At 45.0% G+C, this 24,435-nt stretch overlaps 1 protein-coding gene across 1 annotated transcript in view; it reads left to right on the top strand.

The window, feature by feature from the left end:
• The window catches only part of WRN (Werner syndrome, RecQ helicase-like), a 93,177-nt gene that overhangs the window by 55,064 nt on the left and 13,678 nt on the right, over nucleotides 1-24,435 (top strand). The window contains exons 20-30 of the mRNA XM_015408438.1: nucleotides 360-461; nucleotides 779-871; nucleotides 5,663-5,804; nucleotides 10,489-10,659; nucleotides 10,741-10,835; nucleotides 11,917-11,983; nucleotides 15,211-15,284; nucleotides 16,627-16,714; nucleotides 17,333-17,445; nucleotides 20,026-20,140; nucleotides 22,452-22,583. Of these exons, the coding sequence (XP_015263924.1) occupies nucleotides 360-461; nucleotides 779-871; nucleotides 5,663-5,804; nucleotides 10,489-10,659; nucleotides 10,741-10,835; nucleotides 11,917-11,983; nucleotides 15,211-15,284; nucleotides 16,627-16,714; nucleotides 17,333-17,445; nucleotides 20,026-20,140; nucleotides 22,452-22,583 (1,192 nt within the window). The remainder of the gene's footprint in view (nucleotides 1-359; nucleotides 462-778; nucleotides 872-5,662; nucleotides 5,805-10,488; nucleotides 10,660-10,740; nucleotides 10,836-11,916; nucleotides 11,984-15,210; nucleotides 15,285-16,626; nucleotides 16,715-17,332; nucleotides 17,446-20,025; nucleotides 20,141-22,451; nucleotides 22,584-24,435) is intronic.

Below are 24,435 nucleotides of genomic sequence, written 5' to 3'. Positions count from 1 at the left end.
CGGAAGAGCTGCTCCTGGTAGCAATAATACTGGGATAAACAAGTGTTAAGTTGCAGTTTCAAACTGCATTTTTACTATGTTTGCTTTATGCGGAATATGCATATAATAGAAACATGGAGGAATGTTATGGGGGAAAGCTTAGTGCCAAGATACGAAAAGGCGTTAGTTTGAGGCTGTGCTTTTCCTAACACTTTTTAGAACTTGCCACATAGCTAAAGCAAATCCACATTGTATGAAGGGGGATAGATTTGCACATAAATCAGTGAAATTTATATTTTTGGGAAGGGAACAGGGCAAAGATAATGACTGATCAGTATTGCAGCTAGTGATCTGTTTCTTCTTTTTCTTCCTCCTTAAAGACACCTACTCAGTGAGATATGCAACGAAAGATTTCGCATGTACAAATTCAAGATGATGGCCAAGGTCAATACCTATCTTAGTTCGATCAGCTGCCGGCGGAAGTGAGTGCTATACAAAGATGTTTTAGTAGCTAAATAACAGGAGCTGTCTTCATAGCTAGCAGGACATCTTTCAGAACTGGGACTTCTGTTTTAGAAAATGTCACTCTGGTTCTGATTGACTTTTTTTTTTGTACTTTGCACTAGACATTTCTTACTTAAAAAAAATTACATCTGTCTCAGGGATAATTCAGGGCTAGATAATTAGCTCCCGGGTGAATCAATTAATGACGACGATTTCGGCTCATTGTTTTCTTCAATGGATTTAACATGTCAATTCTTGTTCTTTTATTTAATTCCCAACATTCCCCACCGAGCAGAATCATCTTGTCTCATTTTGAAGACAAACAACTCCGAAAGGCATCGTCTGGCATCATGGGAACAGAAAAATGTTGCGATAATTGCAGATCCAGGTAAATGTTCCTCCCGGAAGATTAAAGGTTCAGCCGAACTGTCTTCCCTCCGCTTATGTGACAGATGAAAATAAGTCTCTAATGGCTTTCTGCTAATGACGTATCCTTAAAATATGTTGTTGTTACTTTTGAGATGAAGTATCTGTCAGTGTGTGGAATTCCATTCAGCAATTCCCAGTCAAAAACTCATTTGTAGAATGCAACCTAGAAGCTTGGTATACGTATTTACACTATCATCTCACTCTTCTTGTAAGAAAAAAAAGAGCAAGAGTCCAGTGGCACCTTAAAGACTAACAAAATAAGTGGCAGGATATGAGCTTTCATTGCTCACTGCTCACTTCAGATACAGCTAGAATGGGAGTCCATCTGTCCTATTTATTGGAAACTGGAGTGATTTCAGATGCTGAATGACAATAGCAGGCAAATGACAATAGCAGGTGAGATTGGATTTAGGTGAGAAATGCAGAGGGGTAATAGAGGTGGAGAAATCGGCATTGGTAATGAGACAGGAAACCTAGGTCTCGACTGAATCCAAGTGGATGCATTGTCTTGAGCTTTATTATCAATTGCAGTTCAGCATGGAGGGCACCACATTCAGCCGTACAGAATTATCTTGTGAAGAAACTTGCACAGGTACAAAACAGATATCATCTTTCTCACCAAATGCAGAAGAAGGAACATTATACCAAAGGGGCTGAGACGAAAAAATTCACCTGCTATTGTCATTTTCCTGCTAATGTCATTTGACATCTGAAATCACTCCATCAAATAGGACAGATGGACTCCCATTTTAGCTGTACCTGAAGAAGTTAACAGTGACTCACAAAAGCTCATATTTTGTTAGTCTTTAAGGTGCTACTGGACTCTTACTCTTTTCTTCTGATACAGACAGACTAATACGGCTACCCGTCTTGATCTGTCTTCATTTAAGAAGCTCACATTGGCATATGTGTGGGTTATCTTGTCTATATCCTTAAGATTGGAGTCCAGTAGCACATTAAAGACAAACAAGATTTCTGGAGTATGAGCTTTTGAGAGTCAAGGCTCGCTTTGTCAGATACAAGAGCCCTGGAAATCTGGTTGGTCTTTAAGGCGCTACTGGTCTCGAATCTTTCTCTTCTACTTCAGACCAACACAGCTACCCACCTGAAACTATCTTTATCCTTAAGTAACCCCGTAGGGTAGGTTAAAGTGAAAATGACTGGCCCAAGATCACCCAGTGACAATCATCGCTGAGCAGGGATTGAATTTGGGCTTCAGCAATCCGGGTCCGAAACTGTCTCTGCTATTCCCCTTACCCACAAATTTTCCTGTGCTTTTAAAACAATAATGTGATTGAAATGGCCCCGTACAGCAAGAATGTGAAATAAAAATGCTAAAGATGTTTTTCAAAAGCTCTGTTACAAAGAATAAAATAATTATTATTATAATTATTGAATGGCATTGTGTGTAGAATAGCCAGGAGATCTTAAGATTGTCTGGCAGCCGCAAGTTCTAGCTCCTAGTGTTGTGCTAGTGGTGAGCTAGACTTGTTTTTAAGGCAAGAGAGATTTCAGAGGTGGTTTGCCATTGTCTGGCTCTGCATCACGACCTTGGTATTCCTTGGAGGGTCCCCCTTCCCAATACTAGCCAAGGCCGACCCTGCTTAGCGTCTGAGATCTGATGAGGTCAGGCTAACCTGGGCCATCTGGGTCAGGGCACAAAGAATGAATGTGACAAAAAAATGAAGGTAGAAATGTAAAATTTATCTTCAAAAAGTAAATCAACATTGAGTATTGTTAAATTACAGCTTAAAAAGTGATCAAGTGAGGTTCAGGTGCTTTCAGAAGATGCTGTAGATTGCAGAGGGAAGCGTTAGGTTTTCTGATATTTATATTTATTTACATATTAAATTTGTTAATCGCCCAATCCCTGCAATGCTGGACTCTGGGCAATGTACATCAAGATAAAACAATTACAATATTAATAAGATATTTCAAACAAAGGATGGTGAATATTAATTTATCCTGTTACAGGCTGCTGTCTGCTTCGCGAGCTGGGGGGGGAGGAGGGTAAAACGAATATGGAAAGCAGGTGGGGCAGGAAGGGTGCCAGCTATGATGGAAACAGTTGCTGCTGTTCTCAACCAAAGGCCTCAGTGCCCCTGATATAACCAGACCTGTTTCTGTGTCTTGTGATAACATGGCCTGCAATAGCTGGACAGGAGCCAAGAGACTTTCCCTAGTGTGGGGCCAGGCCTTACACTTCTTCCTTTCCTTCCTTTGCCATGTTGATGTTTGCTCCCCGGCTCAGTCGGTAGTGGCAAAACTGACTAAGGTACTGGAGGGGGGCTGCATATATACTATTCTGCACGCGACCACCTTGGCTTTTGTGTACACTGGCCATACAGTGGAATGTTGGGGGCGAAGTCTTGCCTGTGAGGGGCAAGTCGGTGCTTTCCTTTTTCTCATAAGAATGAACGGTAACCGTTCACTGACATGGAAGAAAGACACGTCCCACGCTCCTAATGTCCTCTGGTCTCTAAAGGCAGTCGATCTTGACCTGTCCCCCTCTAACCATCTTGCCAGAATCATTTGTCCCACAGAATTTAACAGGGGTCAGTGGGCGTCAGACCTGCCCCTTAATTGCATAACCCAGCCTTTGATTCTGGTGCTTAGACTCGCTAGAATCTTATGCACAGATAAAGAGGAAGATGGAACATGGGAACGAGCGATTAGAAGCAAGAACAGTCCCCATCATCATGACAGGTAGAAAGTATGCAGAGAGAGGGACTTGCCTTGCAAGGAGTGCCTGAGGGGGCAGCATATCTCTGTGTGCACACAAACTCCTGTTGCACCTCCTGTGGGGTGCTGGTCAGTGAGGACTAGGCTACCCTTTTGACACAGGGGTGTGTGTGTGTTTGCCATATAAAAGCCCTCCTGCAGGGGAACAACTTAAAGGCTTTGCATTGTACATGCCATGGAAGTGTGGTGGCTGAGATTTTGACACTACATTGTGAGATCTTTCCTGATTATGTTGCCTGCTCAACTGGTTTTCTGATGGGTGTGTGTGAGACAAAGGTAACCTTTTCTCCCGGCATCCAATGAAGCTGATGGGCAGTCGATTCAGGATAGACAAAAGTAGAGATGAAAAATTTTCGGAAATTTTGAAGCTCAGAAAAACCCCCGGGTTTTTTCCAGGTTTTTTTGGGAAAAAATGGAAATTTTCAGAAAAATTGAAAAAAATGCTACATTATCATTTCTTTTGCCTTTTCTAGATTGAAAGTCATTCTGTTACTTTAGGAACATAAAATATGACTATGGACATTTTTACTTGGCATGAAATTATCAGAACTAGCATATTAAAAATACAGTGTATCCAAACAATTATTACAAACAGAATACCCACCCACATGCAAAAACAAAACTGAAACCTTTTTATTTTCTTCTGACAATAGCACCTCCTAAAGGAAGAAATGCATCTTGTTCTTGCATTGGAGAGTTCAGTTTGTAACCTAGGACTTGCTTGTCCTCAGTGCACAGAAATTAGATCAATCTGATACCATACATATTTTTTAGAAATGATTTGGAAAATATTTGAACACCTTGTCTTAAAATATTTTATTCATCATGTTAAAATAAAACGTTCCATAATCAATTTCTTTTCTTTTCTTTTTTCAATTTTTCCAGTTTTTTGGGAAAAAACCAAAAAGGCTTCAGGAAAAAAACGTGAAAAAACCGGAATTTTTCCGTTTTTCCCCCGGGCCTTCACATCTCTAGACAAAAGGACAGCTGTGGTGCAGTAGTTAAGAGCAGCAGACTCTAATCTGGAGAGCTGGGTTTGATTCCTCACTCCTTTGCATGCAGTCGGCTGGGTGACCTTGGGTCAGTCATAGTTCTCTCAGAGCTCTCTCAGCCCCACCTACCTCACTGAGTGTCTGTTGTGAGGAGAGGAAGGGAAGGTGATTGTAAGCCACTCCGAGATTCCTTCAGGTAGTTAAGAGCAGGGTATAAAACGAACTCTTCTTCGTCTTCTTTACAAAATGAATGATTAAAATATGGCATTTGCTGCCTGAAGATGTAGTGGTGGCCACAGGTATAAATGGCTTTAAAAGGGATCTAGACAGATTCATGGAGGATAGGTCTGTCAGTGGCTACTAGCCATGGTGACTAAACGGAACCTTCCCATTCAGAGGCAGTAAACCTCTGAATACCAAGAGGCAACATCAAGGGAAGGCCTCGGTTTCTACACCTTGTTGTTGGACCTCCAGAGGAACTGGTTGGCCATTGTGTGGGACAGGATACTGGACTAGACGGACCACTGTTTTGATCCAGCAGGGGCTCTTCTTACATTCTTATTTTAACTGGGCCCCCCTAATTTTCTTAACGTTTTTTGAATTATTATTTTTTTTTAATCCCCAGATCTGTAGAGAAATATCTCTTGGCCAGGGTTTTTTTTTTTTTTTTAAAAAAAGAGGTGCTAGAACTCTCAAGAGGGAGGTTCCGGAACTCTGTCCCCCAGAAAAAAAGCCCTGCCTGGCCCTGTTCTGCGGGTGTTTTGATCCACACTTTAGTAATAGGACAGAACACGCCACTAGGATAAACAGTGAACTTGGACCCTGGCTCTCTTGACTTCAGTGACTGAAAAACAAGCCTGATCCCGGGCTCTGTTTTATATTCACCCTACAGTGTAAAGTTGGTGTACGATGGAACCGTGAGAATTGATTTCATAAATAAACAAGTACTTATTATTTTGACTAAATCATTGTAAGAATCTCATGAGCTTGCTGTTGTTTGGGTTTTCACTTTTTAGGAACATTTGCTGTACTTATGGGGTTGACACAGAAGTCAGTTTGCAAGATTTTGGTCAGCAGGCTTACCTGTTGATGTCTGCAATATGTGCCTTAAATGAGAAATTTGGCATGGGCGTTCCAATCCTGTTTCTCAGAGGATCTGTAAGTATTACGGGATGTGTTGACAGCTAGATAGGGCTCATGGTTATGTAGTGGGTGGGGTAAGAGCAGCTTGTCCCCGGTGTGAGGGAAAACAAGATTTGTATCTGTACACCACTGTGTCCAGGCATACCCTATGGCGCAAGACTTCTGGGATGTTCTGTATTTCTGAGCCCTGAGTTTACCCCTGACCTTCTATCCTTGATAAGAAAGAAAATGGTATACCTATTCATGGAAAGAGCTTAAAAGGCACTGGAATCTTTTAAGTGGCAGATTCCTTTTTTGGGGAAGGGACTTAATTGTAGGTTTAAGAAGTGACTCTTTTTGTATGTGTGCATAATCTGTCTTACATGAGAGCTGCTGTGATTTAAGATTCTGATCTGTAAGCCCCAAATTCCCCAATTAAAATATCCTTAGCAATGAATATCTGCAGGTGGCCTTAAGCAACCTCTTCTGGGAGAAGAAATGTGTTAAGGGTGTCAGACTAGGATCTTGGAGACCCCCAGGTTTGAGGTCCACTTTGCCATGGAGGCTTGCTGGGTGACCTTGGACCAATCACATTTTCTCAGCTTAACCTACCTCACAGGGCTGTTGTGAGGATAAAATGGAGAGAACAAAGTTAGCTGCTTTGGATCCCCACTGGATCCACTGGTTTAAGTGAAGTAAATAAATGCTTAAAAAATTCTCTCAGTCTTCCCTATTTGTGGTGTGGGTGCTTTCCCTGGACTGTGCCATTGCAGCTTGGAGTTTTAAGGCTGCACTCCTGAGAGCAGTTCACTCAGAGCACTGACTTCTGAGCAGGCGTGCTCCCTAAATGTGCAGATGTTTTTCTGTGAGAGAAACCTCACCATATAACCCCCCCCCCCCCAGCATTTAATGACATATTTTTATATATAGGTCTTTTTGAAGGGAGGACACATAGAAACCTCCCCGGTATCCCTTACCATATGATTCTAGTCTTAACACCATCATATCACATGGTAGTGATTACTGAAAGATAACGTGTGGAACAGTTCAAACATTCGGCCCATATATACCAGCCACTTCATTGAGTCTTTAAATCTTGTCCCCAGTACATGTCAGTCTATGAACAAGTGTAAGTAACAGCAGCTGTTAACTATTTTAATTGTTGTATGGATTTTGTTGTAACCTACCCTAAAGAGAAAGGCGTGGTATTTATCTTTTAATTTCTTTCATTTAGACATTTATACCCCACCTTTCCTTGTGGTTCAAGGTGGCCATAAGTCTAATAAAGAAATGAAGGATGATCATTTTTTCCCGAGGCTTCAGCAATTCAGTGGAGCATTCTGCTCATGCCAGAAAAAGACTTCAAGTGAAAGCCGTAAAAGAATGGTCTTCATTTAAGATAATGGGCATCAGAGAACTCACTCTGCCGCTTATACTAAGGGGCCTGTTTTACAGGCTTTGAAACTTTTGGTATGAGCCTCTGCTCTTTCTTTGTTCTCAGACATTTACGAGACTTAATGTACGAACTGAACGTTTTCCCGAGGGGCCACACTCCTTCCAATAAAGCACCATTCCAGTTTTAAACCGGAATTTAGCTTCCGTGCCATTTATTTCTTTTGCATCAAAATTGTGTGTAGGAGGGTGGTTGTGGCACAGGGCAGCTGGAAATCTCTTCCACTTAACTACAGTTAAGTAACCCGTGTTTTATAAATCTGTCTCACAAAACTTTTGCCGGTAGTTGATGAAGAATTGTGTTGTCCTCCGTTTTGTTCCACCTGGCAGACTCTCTCCGTAACAAATAAGCACAGGTGGGCTCCTAGACAGGTTTCATGTGGGTCGCAAGAGAGATCAGATTTCACCTGTTGTTTGAAATCTGAGTCAGTATTCAGTGGTGAGCAGAACCTCCTGGGGATCTTCAAATTAAGAAGTTGGCTTGGCTGAAATTTTATACGACCCCTGATAAAGACACAAGAAAAGCACAAAAAACTTTTAACACATTGCCCCGAGGAAATTGTAGAGAGGGGCTGGGTTTTTTTAAAAAATAAAAATGTTTAACACTTTCCAGATTTTAATATTGTTCATTATGTTATAGTCTCTGTTGCAACGAGGGCCTTTAAACTTCAATCCTAAGTGTGTTTATTGAGAGAAGCCAGCCTCCCCTGTGTTCAGTGGATCCAACCTTGGTAAATATGCTTAAGACTGAAGGCTTAGAAACTAAATATTACAGGAAGCACTGGGCTACCCTGCTTCGAGTTCCTTTCTCCCCCTCCTCAACACCTAAAATGTTATCCTGACATTCTTACGGAGACCGTGTCCTCCCCCGCACCGCCCCCCCCCCTCACTTGGGTTAACAAAGCTAAGAAAATGCACAGCATAATGATAGTGGGAGACAGTTGTACTACATGTTTCAGTGGGGGAATATAACACAGAGCTGCTGTTTTCAGTGGCAGCCCCATGTTTCTTGGAGCATACATTTCCAGCTTGAGCTATTAAGGTCATTGAGTAGTTCTGGCCCAACCTCTGTGTCCTAGTTGAATCTACTTCATGTATTCCTGAAGCCAAAGTCTCAGGTGCTGGGTTAACCAAAGACTCTGGATAGTTTGAATATTTAGTACGTTTTAAAAAAAAAATCCTGACTCTCCTCTGTGGAGCTCAGGGTAGCGTATGTCCATCTTCTTCCTCCATTTTTATCCTTACAACATCCTTTGAGGTAGGTTAGGCTGAGAGTGAGTGACTGGCCCAAGGTCATCCAGCAAGCTTCGTGGGCATTTGAGACGGGGTCTCCCACTTAAGTTAATTCTAAGTGCAATACTTAGAATTACTTAATCGGTGGCTCAAGTGGTTAAGACGCTGAACTGCAGGCTGTGGAAGGTCTGTAGCTCAGCAGTTCGAGACCCGGGTGCCGCAAGACGGAGTGAGCTCCCGTCTCTAGTTCCAGCTCCTGCCAACCTAGCCGTTCGAAAGCAAGAAATTGCAAGTAGATAAATAGGTACCACTTCGGTGGGAAGGAAACAGCGTTCCGTGCGCTTTGGTGTTTAGTCATGCCGGCCACATGGCCACGGAAACGTCTTCGGACAGCGCTGGCTCTTCGGCTTTGAAACGGAGATGAGCACCGCAACCCTAGAGTCGGATTCGACTGGCTTTCGAGCAAGGGAGACCTTTACCTTTACCTTTAAGTGCAATACATTTTGGTCTCAATGTAATGTCTAATTGTGATTAGTCTTATGCATGTGTATTTATACTCCAGAAGGGAGTGGGAGAGATGGAGAGAGTATCCAGTTCCGTGATAGCGCTATATCTTCTCAGTAGGGTTGCCAGCTTCCAGGTGGGACCTGGAGATCTCCTAGGATTACCACTGATCTCCAGACTATGGAGCTCAGCCCCCCTGGAGACCATGGCTGCTTTGGAGGGTGGACTCTGCCGGAATATACCCTACTGAGTTCCCTCCTCAGGCTCCACCCCTGAATCTCCAGGAATTCCCCAACCCAGAATTGGCAACCGTACTTCTCAGTGTATCCACATATACTTCAAACGGTTTGAATGTTGTAACCACCTTGGAATCTACTGTTTTTCTCTCTGAATTCAATCTGAGATGGAAATAGGTTTGCTTATTTATAATTTGGACTTCTGTGCTGCCCTTCTTTGAATTAAAAAAACGATACAGTTTAAAACCCAGGAGTTAAAATAGCATCAGAATGACGCCAGAATACTGTAAACATACAGTGTGCATTACTGTCTTGCAATAAGCGGGAAAAGCAGGGTGGAGGAAAGGGGGAAGGGCGTGCCGGGTGAGATGGTGCCCATTGCTGTCCTCGGTGAAAAGCCTGGCAGAACATCTCTGCCTTACATGCCCTGCAGAACTGCATGAAGTTCCGCGGGGCACAGATGTTGCTTGGCAGAGAGTTCTACCAGGTAGGAGCCAGGACCGAAAAAGCCCTGGCTCTGGTGGAGGACATTCAGATGTCTTTAGGGCTAGGGATCACAAGCAAGTTGTTCTCAGCAGAGCGTAAGGCTCTTCAGGGGACATACCAGAGGAGGCGGTCCTGTAGATACATGGGTCCCAGACTGCTCTACTGGGTATTGTAAATAAGAAGTGGGAGACTGACCAGTTATGAAGGTGCACAGAGAGTTTATATAGTTGTGCCTTAGTCTATGAGAACTGAGTCCCCATCAGCTTACCAAGCTGATAGCTATTATGCTAAACCCCAGCCAATCTCTAACATGGTGATGTAATCACTAACTCTTAACAAGACCTGAAAGTGTAACACCTGCTAGAAACACCTGGCTGTAATTACATGATTACTAGCATGACAGCTAGGTCTGACAAACAGATCAAACTGATCTGTAGTAACTGCTTGCTACCTCTATCACTCTGACATATATCTCAATATGCTCATGGCATTAAAGTACCAAAACCTTGAACCTTACCCAGTACTCCCCTGGGAGCCAGTGCACCTGGCGCAGCACAGGTTGAATATGTGTAGTCCATGGTGTTCCCGTCAGGACCTGTGCCGCCACGTTCTGGACCAGTTGGTGTTTCAATGACATGTTCAAATATTACTTTACACTCCCTCCTGCCATGTTTCCTTGGCTGGGTGGAGGTGTCAAGGCAGTATTTCCTGTATGATGTTGCACACCATGAGGAAGTGCTGAGAATGTTGAGAGTGGCTCTTTCTACTCTTTAACTCTATTTGTGTGGGGCGTGTGTCTTAATTTTCAGAATTCTCAACGTCTGCCAGACAGATACCGAACCAATCCTCTTTTTGGCAGCGGGAAGGACTGGCCAGAGAACTTGTGGAAGGCACTCGGTCGGCAGCTTATTCTGGAAGGCTTTCTTAAAGAAGTTTCTGGGCATAGCAAATTTTCCACCACGTGCAAGCTGACTCAGACGGTAAGCCTGCAACCGACAAAGCTGTAGTATCCGATGAGGACTTAGGCTGTGGGCTCCTAACTCTGTTTTGGTATCTCTCAGGGGAACAACTGGTTTTGCAAAGCTAGAAGCGAATCGGAGCGAAAGCTGCTGCTTCAACCTGACGAGGAACTTTATGTAAAGAAACCTAGTGTCAGGTAAATATCATATCTAAGTTACAGTGCGTGTTTTAAATGCTTGGGGGCTGCCAAACGTTAGCGCTGGCTTGTTTGCTCCCAGCTGGTGTGTTTGAATCAGTTTTGTAATATGTTTTTTTTTTAAATGTGTTTTTAATGATGTTGGTTGTTTGTCGCCTTGGGGGCAATGCTTCCTCTAAGCTGTGGAGTCTTGTGAGCAAAAATTCTACTTTGTGAGCTACTGGCATTAAAGTTGCGAGCAAGGAATTGGCTACTGCCTCAATCAGTTTGCTCTGGAGCCGTCCTTCCTGAGCAGAGACAAAGATGTGTGAGCCGGAGGCTAAAAAACTGTGCGCTAGCAGACACTAACTCAGCTTAGAGGGAACACTGCTTGGGGGCCCCTAAGTTTGGGTGGCAAAGCATCACAACAATGTTATAAATAAGTTTAAATGCTGTCTTTGCCTACGAGTGTGGAAGCAAAAGGAATTCTAGTCTTGTCCAACCTCAAGACATTTGGGTGCCTGAGAGGGAAAATCCACATTCCCTCCCTTTCAGTTAACACAAGATACATCCCACTAATCCAGTGAGAAATTCTCTTGAGAAAAGCCTCCCTGAAATGAATAGGACCTGTGCAGAAGCCATCCTGATAACAGGTCTTAGGACTCCAGGGGTCTTGAACTATAGACTTTAGACTGGTTCTTCTTGCAGTGATGGCAGCTTGCCAGGAGCCTTCTGTTTGCTATGCTGCGGGGCCGCTAGTGAAGATAGGTGGGGAAATAACCGCTCAAGCATCTCCTACCCCTCAGTTTGACCTTGATGTCTTTGGGGTGGGGCCTGTCGCTGGTGCTCCTGCCACTTGAACCTCAGTGGATGGCGACTTAGTCCAGGGCCTTAAGCATAGTGGCCCCCCCCTCCCAGTGGCGCTGCTGCTTAAGGGAAACCAAGCCAGCCCGCTTGCTCCAGATCTTAAAAAAAAAAAATTAAAGCCTTACTTAAAAAAAAGAAGCTTTTCTCTGTTGTGGTTCACTGGGTTGGGTTTGAAGAGCTGCTTGAAAACAACAGAAAAGCGGTCAAGTCCATCACGTTTTCCTTCTCTTTCCAGCTCTAAACAAACACCTTTGCCTGCAGGACATTTCTCCGATGTGTCTAAGCTGATGCCAGAAAAGCAGGTCAGTATTACAGGAAAACAGTGTTCGTCATTAACTTCTGATAAGCTGAGTTTTGTTTTTCCCCAATGCAAAGACCGTGGCCCAGTTCAGATGAACAACTAGAGGGATGGAACCTATGTAAGCCTGGAAGAGTGGGATTGTACCTGCCTATCTGTCCCAAAGGCAGATTTGTCCCACCTTGGGGGGCACTGGGTGTGCATGGGTGAAGATGAAGGCTCGCACGCGTAAAATTCAGCAAACATGGGCCCAGATACGTACAGAACCTAGTCTCTGAGTGTAAATGCATTGGATTTTGTATGTAGTTGTTACGTCTGCAAGTGGACGTCCAGGGGACGGCGTTGCTGGGCATCCTCCTGCTCCCTCGTTGTGGGTGCTCCTCCGCCTGCTTAAAAAGTAGTCTGAATCGGGCCCGTTGGTATTTTGAACCATGACATGTGAAGCTGCATGACATCTTGACTTGCAGTGGGCCAAAATAATGCACGTTTCTGCATTTTTGTGTGGTGGCTGAGATCATTTTGTGGTGTCTAGAATGCATGACGCATGACGGAGTGAGCACCCATATCTCGTTCCAGCTCCTGCCAACCTAGCAGTTCGAAAGCAAGAAATTGCAAGTAGATAAATAGGGACCACTCCGGTGGGAAGGGAACAGCGTTCCGTGCGCCTTGGTGTTTAGTCATGCCGGCCACATGACCACGGAAACGTCTTCGGACAGCGCTGGCTCTTCGGCTTTGAAACGGAGATGATGAGGGGGAGGGGGAGGAGGAAGAGGAGGAGGAGGAGGGCCAAAATAATGCAAAGTGGGCCAAAATAATGCACGTTTCTGCATTTTTGTGTGGTGGCTGAGATCATTTTGTGGTGTCTAGAATGCATGACGCATGACGGAGTGAGCACCCGTCTCTCGTTTCAGCTCCTGCCAACCTAGCAGTTCGAAAGCAAGAAATTGCAAGTAGATAAATAGGGACCACTCCGGTGGGAAGGGAACAGCGTTCCGTGCGCCTTGGTGTTTAGTCATGCCGGCCACATGACCACGGAAACGTCTTCGGACAGCGCTGGCTCTTCGGCTTTGAAACGGGGAGGAGGAGGAGGAGGAGTAGTTCCGTGATAGCGCTAAGGTGTCTCAGAGCGGCTTACAAACTCCAGGTGCAAGTGGAGGAGTGGGGAATCAAACCTGGTTCTCCCAGATTAGAGTCCGCGCACTTAACCACTACACCAAACTGGAATACCAGAGGCATGATGCTAATCAAGCCACCTATCTAAAAACGTCCAAGCCCCCAGTAGGGGTCACCAGAAGTAAGCCGCTCTGAGACTCCTTCGGGTAGTGAAGGGCAGGATATGAATCTAGTCTCTTCTTCTCCAAGTACCTGCCAGAGTCAGCCCTGCTTAGCTTCCGAGATCTGACGAGATCGGGCTTGCCTGGGCTATCCAAGTCAGGGCCATCATGTTTTCTCAATAGTTGTAAAACCTAGATAACTTTGGGAGATGCTGCCCTGGCGCTTGGAGAAATTAGAAACACCATCGATGAGTAAACTGCCATTTCACACATGGCTTTCCCTTTGTGGTAAAGAGCTGGATCTGAAATGGTTTGCCATTTCAGACTGCACCACTTTTTCCCCACTGCTTTTTGCGATCTCCGGCTTTTTTTTTTTTTAAACGTTCGCTTTAGAGCACTATAGTGGTATAACACAACACTCCAGGCATTCCAATGGGGTTGATATAATGCTGTTGCGTTATAGCGTTGTACCGTTATAACGCTCTAAAGCGAACGTAAAAAAAAGAGGCGGAGATCGCCCGCGCGGATGAAAAACAGCGGGAAAAAGCGTATCGGAACTGGGAGAGGAAACTGAAGACTACTTGGAAGCGGTTGACAGGTAAAATGCTTCAGCCCCATTTCCTAAATGGGACAGAAGCGTTTGTGTGTGAAATTACAAATATATTTCGGTAGGGAACCGGTTCTAAAACGGTTCTGTCTGAAATGACAGACCAGAAACCGTTTGGGAACCGTTCCTCTTCCGGATTATATTGTCTGTCTGAAATTCCTTGCTGTCTTTCCACTATTGCAGTTAGAATGCGAGGAGCCAACTTTGGGGAGCATGCTTTCTCTTTCAGTCCCCCTCTGTGCGACGACTTTCCCCTCCTTTCTGAACATCAGCACCTACTTAAGGCTGAAATCCTAAGGAAGCTTTCCTGGAAGTAAGCCCCATTAAATAAAACAGATCTTATTTCCAAGGAAATGATTAGGATTAATCAGGGTTACGTGAAATTGTGGTTTGAATTGTGATGGACATCCATGTGAGCAAATGGCTTGACTACAGTTACAGCAAGAACTGTGGAATTCATGTGAGGAAGGGGTTATATGAGGAGGGCTGGTATGTTCCATGAAGCTAATTCCTGATTTCTTAATGGCTCTAAGGAAACCCATGTTATGTCCACACCAATGTTCCCTCCAAGCTGTGTTAGTGTGAGCTTACTCACAGTTTTTTAGCCTCCGGCTGACACGTTTTTATCTTAGCTCAGGAAGGACGGCTCCGGAGAAAACTAATTTATGCAGCAGCCCAATTGCTCACTCACAAGCTTGATGCCAGTAGCTCATAAAATAGAATTTTTGCTCACAGGACTCCACAGCTTAGAGGGAGCATTGGTCCGCACACTGTCCCATTTGTAAAGGTTGTTTTTGAAAAAGGCAATTGAAGATAAGCCTTACCTTTCCCAAATTATTTCCTGATACTGAAAACTAAAAATATCCTTGTAATGACCTCATTTGTAAGATCATTCATATTCCTCTGAAATATTATGGCTGACAGTCTTTTACCGAATGGTTCGCTTAGCCGTTACTAGGGGAAGAGTTTTCCCAGTGATGGCCCCTACCCTGTGGAATGCACCCTCTGATGACACCCGCATCCTGCAGGACTTGCTGAGTTTCCGCAGGGTCTGTAAGACCGACTTGTTCAGGTTGGCGTTTGGAGATCAACCAGATGCCCTGGGCTGGTTTGATAGTAGTACGGTGCTGAGTCACGTGTTTTAACTGCATATGTATTATTTGATCTTGCTGGTGTTTTAGCTTATTTATTATGTTGTTTTGTAAGTCGCCGCAAGACCCCTTGGGTGAACAGTGACTAAAAAAAATTTCTAATAACTAAATAACTCAAGTACTGGTGATATTTGTTCCAAGTATCCTTTGGGGTGTGTGTATTAACTTTCTATCATCATGATTTTGTATTTTTGAGAAGACATCTTTGCACGAAATGTTCTCCTATCGAGAAGCAAGTAAAGTCTCTAGAGGGAGTGCGCTTCCAAATACAAGGTATTTCCTAAAATTGTCTTCCTTCTCTTTTCCTCCGTCTCTCCCCATCTCCCCCCCCCATCCTGTCAGCCGCTATAAGTGGGATACTCTCGTGTAAGAACACCCATTCTCTAATAGGTGATGGATCCAGATGGTCAGCTGTGTTGGTCTGAAGCAGTAGAACAAATTTAGAGTCCAGTGGCACCTTTAAGACCAACAAAGGTTTAATCAAGGCATGAGCTTTCGTGTGCAAGGCACACTTTTCCAAATGCATTGGAATGTTAGGACCTCATCTACCATTCCAATGTATTTGAAAAAGTGTGCCTTGCACATGAAAGCTTACACCTTGAATAAACCTTTGTTGGTCTTAAAGGTGCCCCTGGACTCTAAATTTGTTCTACTAGGTGGTGGTTCTCAGAATCAGGGCTCTGAACTAAGTTAAGATTTTTCAATTAGATTAATTTCCCTTTGCGTTGGTTAATCTATTATTTATTTATATTTATATACTGCTAAAATCTCATGGGTATATTGCTGAGAGGCTGAAGGAGGTGTGAGGTAAGTTACTGCTGGAGAAATGCATACTGCCCCTCAAATGGCTTGATTTAATCACCCTTTCCACTGAACAGGGAGTCTTCTTCCATCAGTCGCTGGATGCAATCCAGTGATAAATATCTTCTTCTGCCATTCCTTGTTAACAGTAATGCACCAGAGCCAAAATTATCTCCAAGAGACGCCACTATACAGCTCTGAATGTTGTAATTTGTCCTTGCTGGTTATATATCTAAGCTTTTGGTTAATTAACATTAAAATATGTTAGGAGGGTAGAATGACTCTCTGGCATATAGAGTCTGCAGACTCTCTGGCTCCTGTCTATATATGCCGCAAACTCCTTGGCACCTGAACTGTAGGTTGTCCTACTAAAGATTACACCGTATGGTGGACCTTCAGATTTTGAATCTTGTCCCTTAGTGGCAAGATTTCCACTGGGAGATTGCCCTGACCCGGATAGCCCAGGATAGCCCGATCCTGTCAGATCTCGGAAGCTAAGCAGGGTCGGCCTTGGCTAGTGTTTGGAAGTGCGACCTCCAAGGAACAACAGGGGCATGACACAGAGATAGTTAATGGCAAAATCACCTCTGAAACATCTCTTAGCTTAAAAACAAGTCTGGCTCGCCACCTAGTGGTGCATAATGCTAAAAGAGCTAGAACTTCTGGCTGCCAGACAATCTTAGGATCTCCTGGCTATTCTACACAATGCCATACGATAATAATACTAAGAATGAGGGAGATTTCTTTTTTGTCCGCTACCAAGTTATACTGGCTGGACAGAAATTAGAATGTGTGCTTATCTTTCCTTTGGTAGTGCCCCAGTGCAGTCACCGGCTAAACTGCCTCCTGTGCCCTGGACCCCTACAGAACCTGTTATATCTCCAAGGGAGAAGGAATTACAGGTGAGTACATCAGCTGAAAGAGCTTTGACATGAGGGAAGAGCACGTGGTTTGCATGCCGTTAAGGATCTCCAGCAGGAGGTACTGGGAAAGATCTCTCCCTGCTCAAGAACCTGAGGGGCTGCTGGCAGTCATAGACAGGACCGAACGGTTTTGATGTAAGGCAGCTTTCCATTTTCGCATTGATGAGGCTTGCAAGCTTATTCACGTGTCATCCAGTTAAAGAAATCTTAGTGTAAAACTGTATGGGCGTCAATCAATTGGTTTGTAGTTATACGTTTGCATTTGAGTAAAAATAGCTAGTTCAGAAGGGGAGAAAAAAGCATAAATCCTTACCATAGGTGCCATCTTAGAAAGGCAGTCCTCGCAGTGTATAGGGGAGCATCTTAGAAAGGCAGTCCTCGCAGTGTATAGGGGAGCATTTGCGTAATTAGTTGGTGGGGTCCACATTCTTAAACACAAAATGCTTAATTGGATTGACCAGTCCATCATCTAGATGTTGCCGTCTCAATGTTTTCCAGTACTCTTAAACCCAAGCCTCTGTCTAAACCTTCTTGAGTCAAATGCAAAGTGTTTCAGTAAACCAAATAATTGAAGGCTTGTCTTTTGTCTTTTAACAGACGGTTCTCTATGGCAAGTTAGTGGCAGCCAGGCAAAAACTAGCCAGTGAGAAGGACATCCCTCCTGCCATTTTAGCAACCAACAAAGTGCTGGTAGATTTGACCCTGATAAGGTAAGTTTTTCTTTCAGCTAAAATAAATATAAGCTGATTGCTTCTATGAAGGGTCAGTTTACACTACAGAAAGAAAGCGGTGTGTTTTTTTTTAAAGGTTAGAGTGGCATGACGGAGCCGTTGTTGTGTGGTGTGTAGACTCAGAGTTTTGGATTAGGATCCGGGAGACCCGGGTTCAAATCCCCACTCTGCCGCGGAAGCTCACTGGGTGACCTTGGGCCAGTCGCACACTCTCACCTTAGCCTACCTCACAGGGTTGTTGTGAGGATAAAATGAAGAAGGGGAGAATGCTGTAAGCCGCTCTGGGCCCCCATTTGGAGAGAAAGGCGGGGTATAACTGAAGGAAATAAATAATAATTCATCCGAGATGAAACCTTATGAAACATACGAGATCTGTTGAACCAGAGATGGTAGTGGGACAGGGAAAACGGCCAGTACAGGCAGTGGGTGCTGTCCATACCTCCTTTGAGGCTGGGTGGGGGTGGAGTGGGGGGGGGAAGCTATCAAAGTATCACCCGTCTCCAACTGAGAATGGAAAAGCTAGACATACGCAACGGCCGTGGATTGGGGAGCTGCCCCGAAACATAATTCCTCTGTACTTGATGTGATCGCTTCCAGCTAGTAAACTTCTGCATCCATCTTTTATTTGGCAGGATTTTTAAAGAACTGCTAATGAAATTGGCTTTTTATATCCCTCCGTGCTAGCGAGATATGGTCAAATAAATCATGTGGCTCTTGTGTTTGAATTTGCCCATTGCTTCTGTTAAGCAGGCACGCTAGCACGGAAGTGCCCCCCGTGGCAGGTTGCTGCCGCATTCAGTATTGGCTGTGGATGTGTGCAACGTGCAGGCACACATGATGCACCTGTAGTTAGGCTGCAAGTCTCGCGTCATTTTGTGCGGGGCATTGAGGACAATTGAGCAGATCTAGGTGAGCCAAAGGACAGCCCAATTAACCTCACTCCTGCTGTCCCTGCAGTTCTTAAAGCTTTGTGTTCTCTACAGGCAGGAGTTCCAGGTGAAAGACTGGGTGCTCTAACACCATTTACCTGAGACCCAGCCCACACAGGTCCATGAATCTTATTTAAAGCCATCTACCATCATCTTGTTTAATGGATTGTACTACGTAGCTCCCACTTCTTCCGCTTCATTTACCTGCCTGTTTTCAGCTTCTCCAGGAAGTACTTGCACACTCTTCTTGGGTGCATGTCCTTTTTAGGGGGCTTTTGTCCAGGGTTGCATGCAGAGGCAGGCAGTGGCAAACCACCCCTGTTCCTCTTTTGCCTTGAAAACCCTATGGGGTGGCCCTAAATTGGCTACGCCTTGATGACACTTTCCGCCACCATACTTTAGAGCAGTGGTGCTTCCTCCATGGCTCATGGAAAGCTGCGTTTGCCATTTTTGTTGTTCAGTCGCACAGTCGAGTCCGACTCTTCGCGAGCCCATGGACCACATCACCCCAGGCCCGCCTGTCCTCCGCCGTCCTCTGGAGTTTGCTCAACTTCATGTCCGTTGCATCGCTAACACTGTCTAACCATCTCATCCAGAAAAGCCACATGTCTACAGTCTGCCCTGTGTGTCTCCCCACCCAACATACACACGCACACACTCAAGAATCGAAGATAAAGTATTGTTACTAAACATATAATTTTAAAAGTACCAGATGAAGATTACTTCTGTGCATGCAGAGTTGTCTCTACTGTTGAACCTTAGCCAGCCCTTGTGTATTTGGAGGGATGGGAAGGGGCTTCCCCTCTCTGCCTTCCTGCTCTCTCTCTCCAGTGTGAGGCTCAGCAGCTCAGGTGGCAGAAGCCAAAGTGCTGGGAGGAGGGCCAGATGGCCACGGAGGAAAGGAGTGTAAAACCACCACCACCCTCTGTGGCCATCTTGCTCTTTCCCCAGATGGCTGCTGTGGTGTGGTTCTGCTGCCTCTTCTCTGTGGCCATCTTGTTCTCCTAAGTAGGAGGCTGCGGAGAAGGGTGGGGTGGGGCTGTTGGAGAAGATGTGTGCTTTACTTCCATCCTAAGCACAAGGCATGCCCCTCAGGGAGGTTCACAGCTTGACTTCTTCCAGTCCCTCCTATAGAAGCTGTTTCAGGCTGGGAGCCTGCTATTGACCACAAGCCACACTGGGCAATGGCCCTCTCCACTTTCCTGCAACATGGGACGGATGCCATATTGGAGAATGGTACTCAGAAGACTCAGAGGTAGTTTGTCAAACAGCAGTATGTGACTCTGGGGCCACTGAATGATTATCACTGCTTTAGAAGTAGTTTGGTGTAGTGGTTAGGAGCACGGACTCTAATCTGGGAGAACTGGGTTTGATTCCCCACTCCTCCCTATGCAGCTGCTGGAGTGACTTTGGGTCAGTCACAGTTCTCTCAGATCTGTTCTCTCAAGAGAAGTCCTTGGAAGAGCTCTCTCAGCCCCACCTACCTCACAGGGTGTCTGTTGTGGGGAGGGGAAGGGAAAGGAGATTGTAAACCGCTCTGAGACTCCAAGGGAAGGGCAGGATATTAATCCAATCTCCTCCTCCTTCTTCAAGGTAAAGTCACTAAATCTCGGAATGTTGTTTCCTTCAGGCCTACAACTTTAGAAAATGTGAAGAGAGTTGATGGCATTTCTGAAGCCAAATCCACCATGTTGGTTCCGCTCCTGAGCACAATCAGGGAGTTCTGTCAAGCCAATAATCTCCAGGTCAGATGTGATTTGATTCAAGGGGGTTTATTTCTTTGCGTATTCCTTAAATTCACCATCCAACGACCAGCTTTAGTGGGACTCAGTTATAGTCACAATAACTTCTCACATGAAAGGCCAAAGGCTGTTTCCTTGTCAATCTCAAGAGAAGACACAGCTTCATATTCATAGCTCACTGGGGGCAAGCGTCAATGTGAGAAGCGGTACGTAGACATTTGAGTCCCAGCAGGGGGAAAGGTGGGGAAATGGCTGGGTTGGATTTCCACTAATGGAAGAGAGGCTTTTTTTGCTGGTTTCTCCTGCCTTCCAGCTTCCCATTCATGCTGTTCCTGAGGGTCCCCTGTCCCCTAGGAACTGGATTTGGGGGATAGGGGTGCCAACCTCCAGTTGGTGGCTGGAGATCTCCCACTATTACAGCAGAAAAACAGAGATCAGTTCCCCTGGAGAAAATGGCCCCTTTGGAAGGTGGACTCTATGGCATTATACCCCATTGAAGTCTCTTCTCTCCCCAAACCCCGCCCTCCTCAGGCTCCAGGTATTTCCCAGCCCGGAGCTGGCAACCCCATTGGGGGAGGGGGTATTTTATGGCCAGCAATAATCAGATTAGCAGAAAAACGACAGGTGAAAGTAAGACTAGAACTCACGCTTCAAAGCAACGCACTAACCACATGACCAGTAGGGCACACAGTAAAATGACATATTGTGGGGCACTGGAATCTGCCGTATATACTGACACCAGTATATACATTGGGACTAAAGCATGATAGCTTTATTTACATACTTAGAATATTCCTATGCTGCTTTTTCAGGGTCTTGCTTGAGCTGGCTTACAGTAACGGCGTAGCAGTGAGGAACAGCAGAGCTTTAGAATACCCAGAGTCTCAGATTTAGATCCCAAATATATAGTTTCCCACCAGATACATCTGGGAGGAGCCCTAAGTCATCAGCCCATCTGAAGTTTTTCGCCATCCCAGCCAATCAGTGGAGATGGGCCACCCCCTCTGTCTCATGTTCCTGTGCAACCAGGCTGCATCTGCGTCGGTGACAGGGATTTGTCTGTCTGTGCCCGATCATCCCAGCAGCTGTTGTTCTCTGTCTACCTCTCATGCAGCCCGCATGGTTTTTCCATCCCACTGTGATCCAGGGGGATGGCGAACCCAAGGATCCTGCCTCCTTCCCGTTGCTGGATCACAGTTATTTAGCCAATGGGGGACCCTGTCAGTCCCCTCCCAATGAGAGCCCTACCCTGAAGACAGCAGAGGTGAGTAACAAGCAGGGAAAAAGGAAGAAACCCCCCCCCCAATCTGCTACCCCCCCCCCCGAGCACCAAGTGGGAGAGCTGTGAAATGGTTCTTGCTTTTGCCAACCAGCTTCTGTGGACTTAAGTTCTGAAAGCACGAATTGGGGTTGCCAGACTTCTTGTCCTAGTAGGGATCCTGTCCCTGTCACCCTCATGTTAGGTATGACTTGGCCCGTCAGACAACTGTCCGCTAAGCAGCTTGCAGAGGTACCGGAATGCTATTAGTGCAAGAGAACTGGAAACCGCAGAGCAGAGCCATCGGATGCACTCTAGTCAGTGCAGCTCTCAGTCGTGGTGTGGACCAGACCGTTTTGAGTCTCTGGGCACTGTTGGAATTCTGACATAGCGTGGTGGGCGCAGCCACAAAACGGCTGCCATGTAATGGCTGCCACAGGAGGTGGAGCCAGCCACAAGGAATGGCTGCTGCAGCTTACCCTTCAGTCACATTCTGAAGACCCTTGTGCAGTGGTAGCAGCTGCTGCAAAGCAATGTTTTGGGGAAAAACATCTTCAAGATAGTGAAGGATCTTCAGGCCTGGCTCACAAGACAGTTTGGCCACAAGATGGAGGACGTGCGGTACACCGATCCGAACACCTCGGATCAACAATCATCATTGGCAAGTGCCACCACACACCCTTCTGACTCAGTGACTTCATGGACTTAGAAGAGAGGAACTCTGCTTCGGATGGCAACATCGGTTGCTGTCCTACACTTCTCCAGTTTGTGTGGCTGGAACATAGAACTGTGCATTAAGAACACACACACCCTTTCAAATACTTGAATTTAAAAATAAAACCGGTGCGAATTTAGAAATTTTGTTAATACATTGTAGGCCTGGGGGAAAACATTTTCAAAATGTTTGAATTTTTAGCCCTCCTTAGGTTCTAGCAGTTGGTTTTAGTATATCTGTAATGTAGTGTCTACTTTGGAAAATATTTCTATTTCCTTCCAAGCACAGGTCACTTATTACAATTTAAAAAAAACACCTGAATCTTTCTTGTGATCTTGCAGTCGGACGTCTTCAAGTCTTATGGATCCAGGGCCCAACCACAAATTGTCCTTCAGCCGGAAGGTGGACGCGGCACTTTAACACAATCAGAGCACATAACGTATATGCTTTTTCAGCAAAAGGATATGACATTGGTAAGCTGCTGGACCTCCATCTATGTTTTGTGGATTATGATTAGGCTTGCCAACTGCCTGGAAGAAACATGTCCTGTCACTTTAACAGAGACTTCACACCAGGTTATCTGCCAGGTGATATTAATTACCTCCATGCCATGGAAAGCTTCAGGGGTCCATTTCTATACTGGTGGTGGAAAATGCCATCAAGTCACAGCTGACTTATGGCAACCGCATGGGGTTTTCAAAGCCAAAGACTTTCAGAGGTGATTTGCCATTGCTTGCCTCCTTGTCATGACCCTGGTATTCCAAATATTAGCCAGGGCCAACCCTGCTCAGCTTCCGAGATCTGATGAGATCAAGCTACACTAAGCCTTGATTAAAGGGACAGGATCAAGTCCTGTTGGTAACCCTGTTTATGACCAAAGTAGTAACTTCTGATTTAGGGGAAAGATATCAGATTAGATGCTGGTCACGTCATGCATACTGGTGGTGGTCATAGGAAGTAACAGGCTATGTGATGAACCCTGGTTTGGAACTGGAACAGAGTTCTGAATATTTACTAATTTTTGTTGGGGGAGGGGAATGAAACAGTTCCTAAATAACATGAATGTTGACAATTCTTCATTTCTACTGGCAGCCGTAGGCTTTCTCTGCACCTGCTTTGGTACCATTTTTGTCTGGTTCATTTTCTGTCTGGGAATACTGTCATGCCCAGTCCCAACCGATCTGTGGCTTCCATGACTGCACTGATACAACACTATGTAAGCCTGCTGTGGGAAAGCAGTGCTTCCTAGATCAGCGTTCAACCCATTTGGAGCCATCCCTGCAAAACTATCAAAAGTTTTCCTGAAATGTGCCCCCCCCTCGCCTTTGGGCCAAGCCTATACTTTGCTATACTTATTTGTCCCAACGTGCTTTGGTGCAGTGATGCCGGCTTTGCTTCCTGCTTGACTCCTCCTTCCCAGGAGAGTTCCTTGTTAGATAGCCAACAAATCTGAAATACCTGCGGACTAATTAACCAGGTGCAATAATACAATTAGCAATACGTAATTCGATGCCTTGTATCAAATAACCATTGATTACAGCGTTGCACCCTGGTGTCTCCTGCCTAGAAAGAAAGTCAGCAAACATAACATACTGCCCTCAGCTTTATAGGGAAGAAAATAACTGTCAAGGTGCATGTGTGCGGTAAGCACAAGAGACCAGGTTTTGCAAAGAAAAGTTAAAAGAACCCTAAGCGAATGTACTCAGGTGGTATAGAGCACACAGCTCTTTTCACTTAGAGCCAAAAAGCTTTGCAATTGACATTCATCTCTCAGCTGAACAGCACCCATAAACTCAACATATAACCTTTCACTTTTAACACAGCAGTATAATTTAGATGCAACCATCACTACTATGTTCCAGGCCTACACAACTTGTGGCCTGTAAAGCCAGATGCAGCCCGTCAGTCTGCCAGAGTCTTGGCAAACTTGTTATCAGAAACTTACAGATCTGTCTCTTCTACTGCCAAGTTCTTCTCTGCCAAGTTCTTCTTTCTCTAAAGCAAAATAATTCAAAGCACAACTAATTATCCAGGACATCTTTGAAAAAATGTGACGCTGCTACTCTGAGGAAGTTCTCCAGGCTTTTACGGCTTCAGATAAGCCATCACTTTTGGGCTTAACAAGATCGTAAAACCGTTATCTTCCTTTGGCAAGCACAAAGAAATGAACTAATTTAGGAGAGGCGTTTCTTAACAAGCTTGCATTTAAACCCAATATGTGCAATTAGAACTGTAGCAGAAATGCATGGATACTAGAGAGAATATGAACAGTAATTAATTTATAGCAAAATGTCGTAATAGGTCCGCCTTTCACCTGAACCTTCA

The sequence above is a fragment of the Gekko japonicus genome, unplaced genomic scaffold, assembly GCF_001447785.1.
Source record: "Gekko japonicus isolate JY-2015 unplaced genomic scaffold, Gekko_japonicus_V1.1 scaffold853, whole genome shotgun sequence".
Classification (NCBI taxonomy): domain Eukaryota; kingdom Metazoa; phylum Chordata; class Lepidosauria; order Squamata; family Gekkonidae; genus Gekko; species Gekko japonicus.
Note: the sequence above shows the minus strand (reverse complement) of the source record. Positions and strands in the feature narration are given on the sequence as shown.